General features: G+C 40.2%; 1 protein-coding gene across 3 annotated transcripts in view; it reads left to right on the forward strand.

The window, feature by feature from the left end:
- ALDH1A2 (aldehyde dehydrogenase 1 family, member A2) overlaps window positions 1–12,374 on the forward strand; it is a 53,346-nt gene that overhangs the window by 18,622 nt on the left and 22,350 nt on the right. For 2 of the 3 annotated variants that reach the window (XM_009994415.1, XM_009994416.1), the window contains exons 2-4: window positions 4,588–4,692; window positions 4,887–5,027; window positions 6,600–6,729. In XM_009994415.1, coding sequence (XP_009992717.1) covers window positions 4,588–4,692; window positions 4,887–5,027; window positions 6,600–6,729 — 376 coding nt within the window. Of the gene's footprint in view, window positions 1–4,587; window positions 4,693–4,886; window positions 5,028–6,599; window positions 6,730–12,374 lie in introns of those variants that run through there. The other variant, XM_009994417.1, reaches the window with a different exon arrangement.

Genomic DNA, 12,374 nt, shown 5'->3' on the forward strand with positions numbered 1-12,374 from the left:
CCCTGCACCAACTGCAGCCAGATTCCCCCCTGACAAGAGGTACTGTCTGTCTGCCCCACTGGGTTTGTTCTGGGCCAAATGGCTGCACTGACAAGGGCACCTAAGTGAAACAGGGAGGTTTGCCTTTTCTTTTCCTTCTCTAGCATTGCTGCAGTTCTTGGCTCTACTGAGAGCAGATGGCAAACTAAATGTTCATGGGGGTCACACATTTTTCAAGTGTGCCCTTCTTCCCTTTCCATTTTGGCACCATTTTGTTGATAGCACCCAGCAGGCCAGATTATTTAACTCCTCACAATACTGCATAGCAAACACATGATATATGATACACTTTTTCTTTCCCTTACTGCAAATTACAAAAGGTAACACTAGGACTCAAACAAAAACAAATTACCTCAGTAACTCCTGGAAAACTCAAGTGGTTAATCAGTTACCTTTTATTTACATATAGATGCTTAATGCTGAATTAAGTTGTAAAAACCAAAGGCTGATTTATAGCCCCAGTCAGCCTTAATTAACATTGATTCCAGGGGAATAGTAAATGTGAATAGCCTTCACAATTGAGGTTGAACAATGAACTCACTGGGTGTTGTCCAATTTGTAGCATGATTTACATGGAAGCAAGGCCTTCTTTTTCCTAGGGTTACCCCATTTTCATCTGGTGTTTAGGATGGGTTATATATAATCCATAGATAGAAACATTTGCTGTCAAATATTCTCCCTGATTTAGAGTTAGCCTTTACCATGGTCACTATAAATAAGGCAGAAAAAAACCCAATTTGAGGCTTTGCAGGGATTCCTTCTTCTTGCAATGTGTCATCACTTGTCCATTTCATGGCATTTTTACGAAGTGGCCATAATGAAAGTCAGATTAAATGTACAGGATATATACATTTAATCAACAGCCACTGGAGTCAGTAGTGCTGGTAGAGTTATAAAAACCCCTGTGAATGCAAAGTTATTGCAAAAGAATCTGCGTCTTGGTGGTAGGAATATCTGCTGAATGGTACTACCTGACACAGAACACCTAAAACTTTCAAAAGTGAATTATTTAAGTGTAAGGTTTTGCTTGTAAAGCTGCCAGCTGCTGGATTTCAAGACTTGAAACTGTTCCAAAATGCGGGACTAGGTACTTTATTTGTGCACTAGAGTAAATACTCTGATTTTACTGCCAATTTAAATGTGCTCAGTTTACAGTAATGAGCTTGTATAGGCAATACCTTGTTTATAGAAAGTGGAACAGGAAGAAACTAACATTAACCATTAACAGTAGCAATTCCTCTTGCCTTCAACTCTTTATGCCAAATAGATCCTTCCCATGTCCTATCTGAAATATTTGCTGTTCCTGTTCTTTTTCTAAGTCTGTGGGATAAATAGAGCATTCACTAACATAATATAGTTCCAGTCAACTTGAATTAAACACTCCTGCAATTCCAAGGCCCTATTTCTTATTCCTATGGGGAAATGGATTTTAAGAACAAATATGTGTCCTGTGTACTAGCAAACCTGATGACAGGTGTTCATCCCAGCAGAATGTAGTTAACATTTTAAAATCTTTTTTAAAAAGAACAGACCACTTCCATAAGGGAAGAGTACTGAATTGCAGTTGCCAGCACTTCTTGGGTTCCTGTACTCACCCTGTTTTATTCTTTCAAGACAGATCACTCAAGTAACCTACGTGTTTATGTACTCACTGTAACCTTAAACAAACATCCTTACATCTCCTTTGGACATCTGCTCCTGAAGCTGCAAGATTTTCTGCCTTCCCCTCCCTCCTCAGCACACCCCCACACACTCTGGGCATGGAGTTAACTCCACCAAAGTGGATGCAAGGGATGACAGTGAAATCCTTCTTCCACAGAGGTCACAGATCTCAGTGTTTCTTTGTTTCAGTTACAGTCTAAAAAGCAATAATGATACACCAGAGGATTTTGGCTTATGGTGTTAGTCATTGGAGATCATACTGGTGATTCTTTCATTATCTTATTTTGGCTGGGTTAGCTCCAAAATGTCCTAACAGGGAGCAGTTCTTCAGTTTGCAAAGCAGTGTAATCACTGAGCAGGAAAACACAACCCACAGTCTGAGGAGCTTAGGGCCCAAGGACATGAAGAGATTCAAGATAAATAGTGTGCAGGGAAAGTGACAGATGGGTCATGGTGTGGTGGGGCCTGGGCTCAGCTGAAAACCAAAACAAAAGCAGGGGGAAAGTGAGGGACTCTGAACCAGCTGGAAGGGCACATGGTAAAGTGGCTCAGCAACCAGCACAGGGGAGTGGGAGAAACTCAACAGAAACACATCCAGAACAGCAAAAGCACATGGAATTGTTGGTTTCTGTGCACTGTTGTATCACCAGGGTCTTTTCCAGACAAGGACAGGTTCCTTCCACCTACGTCCTGAGTCAGCTGGACATGAGTCAGTTCTGAACCAGGAGCTGTGTTGCTGCAGTTAGTGTGGCACGGAGCCTGGGTTCATAAGCCCTGCTGAGGGGAACGCAGCGACGTGGCTTCCGCTTGGCTTGGAGGGAGGACAGGTTGAGAGCTCACGGCTGGTAATAGAAAACTCTAACAGAGGCATCTTCGCCTTCATGTGCAAACATGAGTGTGCAATTTCTTTCTTTAAAATGCACAGGTACCCAGTGTCCTCACCATGTTCTTTTTACTTATGGATACTTTGTACCCTTTGGTGTTGCAACTGTTCAGCTTTCTGGCTGTAGTTTCTCTTGCTGTTTTTTTTGCTAGAATACTGTTGGCGGATTTTTCCCAGCTCAGTTTCTTTTCATCAATTTATGACTGGCTCTCTACTTGTTTCCTTCTTTCCTTAGATATATTTAATCTTGGTGATCCTCTTTCCTTAAGTACCCAGCATTTTAATATTGATGCTTTTTTTGCCACCAGGCAAGTTGTAAACACTTAAGTGAGATCTGGGAGGTTGGTGCAGCTCTCCTCTCTGTACTTTTCCAAGCCTAAAATAGCAGCAGCTCATCTATAATCATATCATACTATTCTTTGCCTAAAAAAAGACACACATTACATTAATTTCCACATGAAAAACGTGTAATATTTTTAATCTGGTTTTGCCACATCAAAGAGAAAACAACAAAAAAAAGAAACCAACAACCTGACAATATTTAAGCAAAGTCCTCATATACAAACTGTTTTCCATCGTGTCCCTGAGCTCATCTGGCTGACCTGAGCCATGTACCAGTACAAAGAGTACAAGGTAACAGCTTCTTTATTGCAGAAAGTGCAAGATTAAAGAGGTGGCAAAATACTTCTCTGGACAGGTGTTTTGTGATGTCTAGTCTGCCTAATCAGTGGGACAGATTTTATGTCCCAATGTCTGTGGGGATTCTGTGAGGAAACTGGACCAATATTAAATACATCATTTATTCTTGTTCTGTAGCCATGATGTAAAAATATAGGCCAGTTTCTACCACCTGAGTATATCTGATTGGAACTGAGACTCCTAAATCTTTCAGCAGGTCCTTTGGCTTTCTATTAATCCACAGTTGTAGGATCTGTATGGGGTGTAGAGCTTTGCTTTGCTTTAACCAGAGAAAGGTCTCTCTTTTAACCACAGAAAGGTCCCTGTCTCTATAAACACAACTTAACCCTCATGCCAAAAAGGTTGCTGAACATTCCTTCTATCTAGGGGCGAACTCCTGCCTCCAGTGAAGTCTGTGGTGAAATTCCCATTGATCTCAAGGAGGCTCAAACCTCCCCTTACACATTTAAAGTTGTATTTGATGGAATACAATGAAACTACATTGATACCTGAAGTCCAAGGAACCTGTAAAGTGCCTGGATTTTTTTAACATTTTCTTTCTTAGATTTCAAGGATGGGAAGAAACTGAATAGCTGGAAGACCTTTCACTCAGTCATTTTCCTAGAGTCACTTCTTTCATATTTGCTAATAAATAATTGCATCCTGTTCTTGAAAGTAATGTAGTGGAAAATAACCAGCATGTATGCGGCTACCAGTAAAATCTACTTCCATTTGTCATTACCTCTCTCAAGACAGCTGTTGTCAGCACCATTAAAATTCAAATTTGGTTTGCCCATGACAATTAAAACGATGTCAACACTGACAGAATTTAACAATTTCCATTGTTCCAAGGAGATAAGCAAGTTAATTCTGTGCTGCAAGCCATCACTGAAGCCATAATCTACTGACTGTGTATTGAAGAACTGTGATGTTTGAGATTATTCAGCCTTGACTGGGTTGTATCAGTGACCAAATGTTTACTTACTGAATTGAATGATTACTGCAAATCCTTTTCTTGTCTCCAGCAGTTTCAGGGCTTTTTCTTTGAAAGGTATTTGGGTTTTTTTAGTTTTATTTGTTACAGTGTTTGAACCAAGTGTGAATGTCAACCAAGTTATTCAGAGTTTTATGTTGCTTCCGTAGTGACGCTGCCACAGAATACAGGATGACATCAGGGGCTGACCCTTGGCCTGAACTCTCAAAACTGTAACTTTGACAAGCATAAATAAGTTTCAGCTCTTCTGCCGCCTTTCCCAGGAGTTTGTTGTTACGTACGTTACTGTTTGTTCATGATGGAGGACTGATGGCTTTTCTTTCTTTTCTAGATTTTCATCAATAATGAGTGGCAAAATTCTGAAAGTGGGAGAATATTCCCAGTATATAATCCAGCAACAGGAGAACAGATCTGTGAGATCCAGGAAGCTGACAAGGTAACGCATCCCATGAACATGTAGAAATGTATACATAGATGAAAGGAACAGGTCCACAACAGAACAGTTGGACAGTTCTTTTACTAATCAGTTTCAAACCCATCATGTGACTAAGCTTGTACAACAGCAAGTTTGTTGAGCCCGGTTATGTTACTTACCTCAGTTCCTTTGGTTTTTTTCTTCTTTCTTGACAGGTTGATACGGACAAAGCAGTGAGGGCAGCTCGCCTTGCTTTTTCTCTAGGTTCAGTCTGGAGGAGAATGGATGCATCAGAAAGAGGCCATCTTTTGGATAAGCTGGCAGACTTGGTCGAAAGAGACAGGGCAATTCTTGCTGTAAGTGGCACATGAAAATCCACAGTCAAATCACCAGTCAGTTTTACATTCACAGAAAAAATCAGTTCATTAATGTGTTAATATGAATTATAATTGAAAACTAGATGCAGTCTGATGGCTAAGATGGCTGACTGTCTACTTAAGACCTGATCCAAAACTCATAAAAGTCAACAAGGGACTTCCAGAGTTCAGATGAGCTCTGAATTGGACATCAGACAAATGAATGGTGTGCACACACGTCTGTGCCAGTTATGCACGCTTAGAACTTTTGTAAAACAAAAAATGGAAGACTGAAAGTAGTGATTTGCATAGATACAAATACATTAGCAGGTGAAATTCTTACTGACTCTGCACTGGTACCATGAATTCTGGGTAATGCACTATTTCCCTCACGTTTAGATGAAGCCATCTCAACAGTGGCATTGTTAATGTTGTTTTCCGCATGTCAAGTGCTTTGAACTAAGCTGGTGAACATCTTAATTCCAGCTTTGTCAACACTTAAATCATCTTACCACCAGCATATACTGTAAAATCGCCACAGGGAGAAGGAAGTGCACAGCAAATCCAGTTTACTCTGCCTGTCATTTGATTTTTATTTCTAGAGCCAAGTTCTTTACTGAATTGCACTGCAGGCAATGCCATTAATTGCTCTTGGGGATATAAGTCGGTGCAGAATTAGGCCTCCTTTCTTCTCTATAGAAACTCACTTGATGGCTGGTGTGTTACACATGGGTGTACTTTGCCCATTCTTAACGATTTCTGTTAGACAGCTATTGAGAATGAGTTAAGCTACTCAACATCTTAGGATAGTTTAATGGATTCTCTTCACTAAATCATCTTAGGAACCCCTAAGAGGATAGCTTATAAGATACTTTTAAAAATAGGAATATTAACTTAAAAATAAGGATATTAGCTCGTTAATTTATGAGCTTCCCTAGAGGAGAGTTTGTTTATTTGGTGGTAATAAATAAACTGGCTGTAGAGTATAGATATCTCAGATCTCAGCAGGAGTCTTGGCAGCCATATAGAGAAATTTTTATATTCACATCAATTATATAAAGAGGGATATGTCCATTCTTCTCTTTATGGATTGAGATCGTTAATACGGGGTTACAAGGAGCCCCTTCTCAGCTGTTATCATTAACATAACAGAACCTAGTTTGACAGGCATTTTTATCTTGGCTCTTGATTAAAGCTGCTTAGCATTTATGTATCTGGACCAAACACAGTGGTTGTTAGGTCCAAAATACACACAGGCACGTGTACATGCATTTGGATACGCACACAAACCCACACAAAAGACAGACACACACACACACACATTCTTGAAATCATGATCATTCCAGAATACTCCAGAAGGAACCAGATATATTGTTTTCTTTAAGGAAAATTCCTTTTGTTCACATTTGCAAAAAGAAGTAACAAAGGGGATCAGATAGTTGTTCTGAACCTGCTGGGTTAGGACAAAAATCTTTGTCATGATTCAAGAGCTGTTAAGACAGCGAATACTTAAGTACAATGGTTTAAAAATGCTACTGTGCTTATATCTCTTAACTTTTTCTTGTCTTCTAGACTATGGAATCACTCAACAGTGGCAAACCTTTCTTGCAAGCTTTCTATGTAGATCTTCAGGGAGTTATAAAAACCCTGAGGTATTATGCTGGTTGGGCAGACAAAATCCATGGAATGACCATTCCTGTAGGTAAGGGGGATTTAAAGCACAGCTATGCACGTATACCTTCTCGTGGACAAATGGCTCAATAGATTCCAGCTGCATGAAGGGTGGGAGATAACCTTACTTTGGTATTACAGTGTGCACTATGTTGGTGAAGCAGATGTTTAAGAGCCAGCAAGGACTGGGCTGGATGCCCCACTATGGTTCTGCCCTGCATGCACACCCCAAAGAGTGTTTTGTTTCTTTTGCATGTATCCATCTGAGAAGGAAACAGCTCAATACCTATGTTTAAATATTGTTACACTTACTAAAATGGATGCAGTAGGAGCCTGACAGATACCTTGGAACAGATGAAAACAGTCTTAGCTGTCTGTTTCAGAAATGGCATTGCTTACCTGTCTATCTTATTTATATCAGGCTTCTCACTGCCTATGCAAATCATGTTACTTGGGACTAACGCTGGCTCCAAATTCATTTATACTTTGAGAGAGTTTGTAAAGATATTGCATATAAGCATATATACATATCTGTACCTAGGTATCAGATATATTTTATGATGCATGCTGCTTCAAATTATTCTGTGGGATAAGTTTGTATGAGACAAATCTTTACGAGTGCTAGGAAATTAGTTATTCTGCTCTTACTTTTTGCTAAAGAGAGAAGAAAATAAAATTCCTTACCATTATTTTTATTTAACAAGTCTCCCTCCTGCTCCTCCCTCCCAGCTGTTTAACAAATACAAGCTGCTTCTCTTGTGAACATATTCATTTGGAGTCTGGACTAGCTGTACCAAGTGCTAGTATTATGCAAAGTGACACATTATAGCAAAGAATAATTTTATGCAGGTGCAGTCATTAAGATTAATGTACTCGTCTTCTACCTGCATAAAGTAAATCTTTGGAAAAACAGTAAGAAAAAACAACATAATTTATTCTATGGATTCTTTTGGACTTTTTGCCCACTGTTTATGGCACATGCATGTTTATTACACTTTACTAAGGGAGACCAGCATTGCACACTCACAAGTAAATGAATTGTGCTGTTCCCTGTCTATTTCCATAAAACTGCATTATGTACCAGGATACTGGCAGTGCATGAGCTTGCTTCTCTGCTGCAAAGCACAAAACTATGAGTTAGGCAAGCAGATAAACTGGATATATAGCTCTGAAATTTTCAGAGGGAAACCAGATCATGTAACTCTTACTGCAGCATTACTCATTACCATGTTTCAGCTTATTGAAATGTCAGTGTGTACTGACTGACATGTATCATTGCTTGTGTATTTTCACCAAAGAAATGACAGTATCGGTATTTCAGGTGTAGAGTTTCCTGTAAGGACTCTAGAAAATTTCCACAGTCATATAGGCTGAGATTGATAAACCCTGGTTTTGCTGTTTGCAGTTCACATTGAAACATGCAAAAGGGCAGAGCACGCCATAAATTCATATGTTCAGCAAATTTCCTGTTCCCTAATCCCTTTCTCCCTGGTCAGTGAATGCCCCCTTCTCACTCCTTAGCCCTGCAGGTACACAGAATTCAGGTCAGTCACCAAAATGCGTTGCCAGGTTAGGGAGAATAAATATTCTTGGCTTAATCTTGTCCTCACATAATGTATCAAATAAAAACTCTGATTTTTTTTTCAGCAAGGTGGGCTGTGCTGGGGCAGACATTTCCAGAATGCCTTTGTAAATGCAAACTTCAGTGCTAACAAACACAGTTACTAGTAGTGCAGAATCACAAGTCCATTTACAGGTTTTTCAGGGTATCAATTAGTTCTTCTTGGTTTAACACTCCTCTGTATTCCTCCAGTTTCACACCATAAATTTGTTATTCTCATAAAGGTATTTTAGAGCAAGGCCAGCATTAAACAACGGAGGTCTTTACATTCACTTGCCACCAGCTCATGAAAGGAAACCAAACGACAACAAAACCAAAATAGAAACCCTAGTAAATCTTCTCCTCTTTCTGTTCAGTGTGCTAATCACTCTGAAACCTCCCAATTTTCATTTTTTCCTGTTGAGGTTTTCTTTTCCTCTAAAATAAAAATAGGCAAGTGATACACAAGGAGAAGAACAGTGTTTTACAGTCTCATTGCTTTTGGTCCCAGAGCTGCTAAAACCTTTAGACTGCCCTTTGTCTGCTACCATGCATAGAGCTTGATGATCTAAATTCAAACAGACTGAGGCTAGATTAGAAACTGTTAGACTAATAAACCGAATGAAAGCAAAAAATGTCTCTATAAATCAATACATGAGATGATCCTGCTTAAAGAAGCAATTCAGCTGTCCTCACCCACTTGTCTGCTGTGTCCTGCTAGATGAGGCATGTGACTGTATTATGATTGTGATGCAAATAAAATATCCGGGATGGAGTCTCCTGATGGAAATCTGAGCAAACACATCTGTGGAAGGTATTGCTGTCCCAAAGTAAGATCCCTGGACAAATGGGGCTTTCTTTCTGATTATAAAATAAGTATATTTGGGCCAGGTGCTAAGCAGCTGCAAATTGATCTGGCTTTATTGATACCAGTGAGGACTGAAGAAAGCTAGTTTACATCAGCTGAGAATATTTTAAAAAAACCTTTTAAGGCAAATTTTGCTATGGTAACAGCTTATTTTACATTTTGGACAAGGTGACTCTTAGATACATCTTTGGCCTATCGAGAGGCATCTGAAGCTCCTGAACACCTTCAAGTCATGTATGCTCACAAATATATTGTTAGAAAGCAACCTCAAGAATCCCATCTTAACAGTAAGTCTGTGGATGATCAGCCTTGGAAGTAGGTGGCAAAAAGGGTGGCTGTCTAGAGTCTGGTGGAAGGAAGCAGGGCAATCAACCATGCATGGGAGGTTTTGCTCCAGAGAAAGAAGGCTCTGCCTACACTCTGTAGAATAAACCACCATTTGTCTGACTTGGCAAGCAGGTTTCAGGTTATCTATAACTTTATGTTGTGAAGCACGTAGACATGTGGCACTGATTATGCAGTGACAATCTAAAGTCAGACAGTGCTAACCTAACTGTGTTACTGTTATGTTGTCACCATCATTCTGGCTGACAAGCCACCTCTAACAGTACCACCAAGTTTACGCTGGTATTTTTAGCTGACTCCTCTATGTGCCTCTTGAGCACAAAGACAGTTCTGCCTGTATATACTTCTCTGTATTTTAACTTCACTTCTGTCTGAAATGATGGTTCTTCCTGTGGTCTGTGAACCACTGCTAGCATCTGTGAAAGATAACCTAGAAAATCAAACGGATCATTGCAATTTGTGAAGCAAATACTTATCTTCACTGGGAAGTTGTTAAGCATCTAGAGATCAAAATGGTGCAATGACATCTTGTCAATGCAGAGTAAACTGACTGATCACCTATTTCCATCCTCCTTTTCTTGATGTGAATGTCTTTTCTCTCGCTCTCTCCCTCCTTTATTTTCTCTGTTCTGTCCCTTGTCTTAGTTGCAGACTGTCATTACCTTTCTCAAAATTATTCTGTATCTGGCCCCCTGCTACTCTGGCTCAGGTTTTTACTGAGCAAATCCTGGAAAGTACATGTACAGAAATAAGCAGACCTGAAAATAAGTTATTTCTAATGAAATTCAAGTTAAGTCTTTACTTAAACCCAAGAAGCTGTATGGATTAACCTATTTATTGTTACCAGATGTATAGAACATACACCAGATGTATAAGACATAACAGCAGGTTAACCAAACACACTCTCTGCTGTGAAGTTAGGTCTTTCCCCAATACTGAACAAGGTTGGCTGCAGCTCTGGACTGAATGGGGTAGAGACCACAATTGCCTGCACTCTCACACTACATATATGGAAAGCATGTGCCCTTGCATTGGACAGTGACAGGGGGAGCAAAGGCACTGTCATCTATCCTCCTCTTACACCTTTCCTCCATGGACCATTTCCAATCCTGGTAAATCATCTCCTGTACCTAAGTCTAGGCAATGCTCTCATAATTCTCACATACTTAGTTGAAATGGTTTTTCTAAAAGTGAAGAGGTTCAGGCTTTTCTAGATCACCAAGCACTACAGGCCAAGGGGCACATTCAGTTCATGCTTCTAGTGTAGCTCTTCCCTCAGCTGCAGCCTCACTGAAAAACATTTGACCTAAATTCAGAGGTGGTTTGAGCCTGGCCTAGTTTATAGAGCTACAAGACTCAGTTTAGGTATAAAAGTGCTGTATATCTACTTTGCACAGATGCAGGCCAAGCACACTAACAAAGCTGATGGTGAGACAATACCTTAACCAGTCCCCAAACAGAGCAGGTCATTATCCTGCTCTTTATCAATTGGGAAGAAATCTACATCATATGACAACACTTTGAAGCAGCAACAACTGCTTTGTGCAGGAGCATGAACTCTACCAGCCCCATGACAGCCACTTGTACCAGTTGTACAAAATGACCCAGCACAGAGACCTGCTGCTCTGAGCAGGCCAGGCCCCAAATCACAGATCTGTTTATTTCATGGCCTGGCTCAGGCTGTCCTGATCTCAACAGTGCTTAATGATTGCAGATCTAGAATAGCACTCACTTTAACTTAAAATACCTCTCATTCCTGGAGTTTTTTGCCACTTCATTAATCAGGAACCTAAAAATAATTAACAGATTTAATAATTCCATTTAGCCTCATATCATCCACACCTGCTGTTTGTGAGCACAGAATCAGAATGGTTTGGGTTGGAAAGAATCTCAAAAGATCATCTAGTTCCAACCCCCCTGCATGGGCAGGGACACCTCCCTCTAGACCAGGTTGCTCCAAACCCCATTCAACCTTCCCTTGAACCCTTCCAGGGATGGGGCATCCACAGGTTCTCTGGGCAGCTTGTTCCAGTGTCTCATCACCTTCACAGTGAAGAATTTCTTCCTAATGTCTGATCTAACTCTACTCTTTTTCAGTTTAAAATTGTTCCCCCTCATGCTATAACCTACCTGCCCTTATCAAAAAATCCTTCTCCAAGACATGCAGACATGCAGTCTGCTTTTCCTGAAACTTTGTTGTTAGCATCTTTCTTATTCCCTATTCTTATTTCTGTCAAAAGTTCAGTGAGAAAATCCCATCATTTCCAAGTTTCCTGTGACTTGGTCCCTTAGTTTAATTATTCACCTGTCCCTTGCCCAAAAGGTTTGTGAAAACTTTTCTTACTTTCTGGGCAGGGACACCTCCCTCTAGACCAGGTTGCTCCAAACCCCATTCAACCTTCCCTTGAACCCTTCCAGGGATGGGGCATCCACAGGTTCTCTGGGCAGCTTGTTCCAGTGTCTCATCACCTTCACAGTGAAGAATTTCTTCCTAATGTCTGATCTAACTCTACTCTTTTTCAGTTTAAAATTGTTCCCCCTCATGCTATAACCTACCTGCCCTTATCAAAAAATCCTTCTCCAAGACATGCAGACATGCAGTCTGCTTTTCCTGAAACTTTGTTGTTAGCATCTTTCTTATTCCCTATTCTTATTTCTGTCAAAAGTTCAGTGAGAAAATCCCATCATTTCCAAGTTTCCTGTGACTTGGTCCCTTAGTTTAATTATTCACCTGTCCCTTGCCCAAAAGGTTTGTGAAAACTTTTCTTACTTTCTGTTGTCTAGTTGCATCCAACTTTTCCCTGTCAAATTGCCTGCCCTGAGGTAATTTCTGATACAGGCCTTGTTCTACAAGACAAGCTAT

The sequence above is a fragment of the Chaetura pelagica genome, unplaced genomic scaffold (genome assembly GCF_000747805.2).
Source record: "Chaetura pelagica isolate M959 unplaced genomic scaffold, ChaPel_1.0 scaffold222, whole genome shotgun sequence".
Lineage (NCBI taxonomy): Eukaryota > Metazoa > Chordata > Aves > Apodiformes > Apodidae > Chaetura > Chaetura pelagica.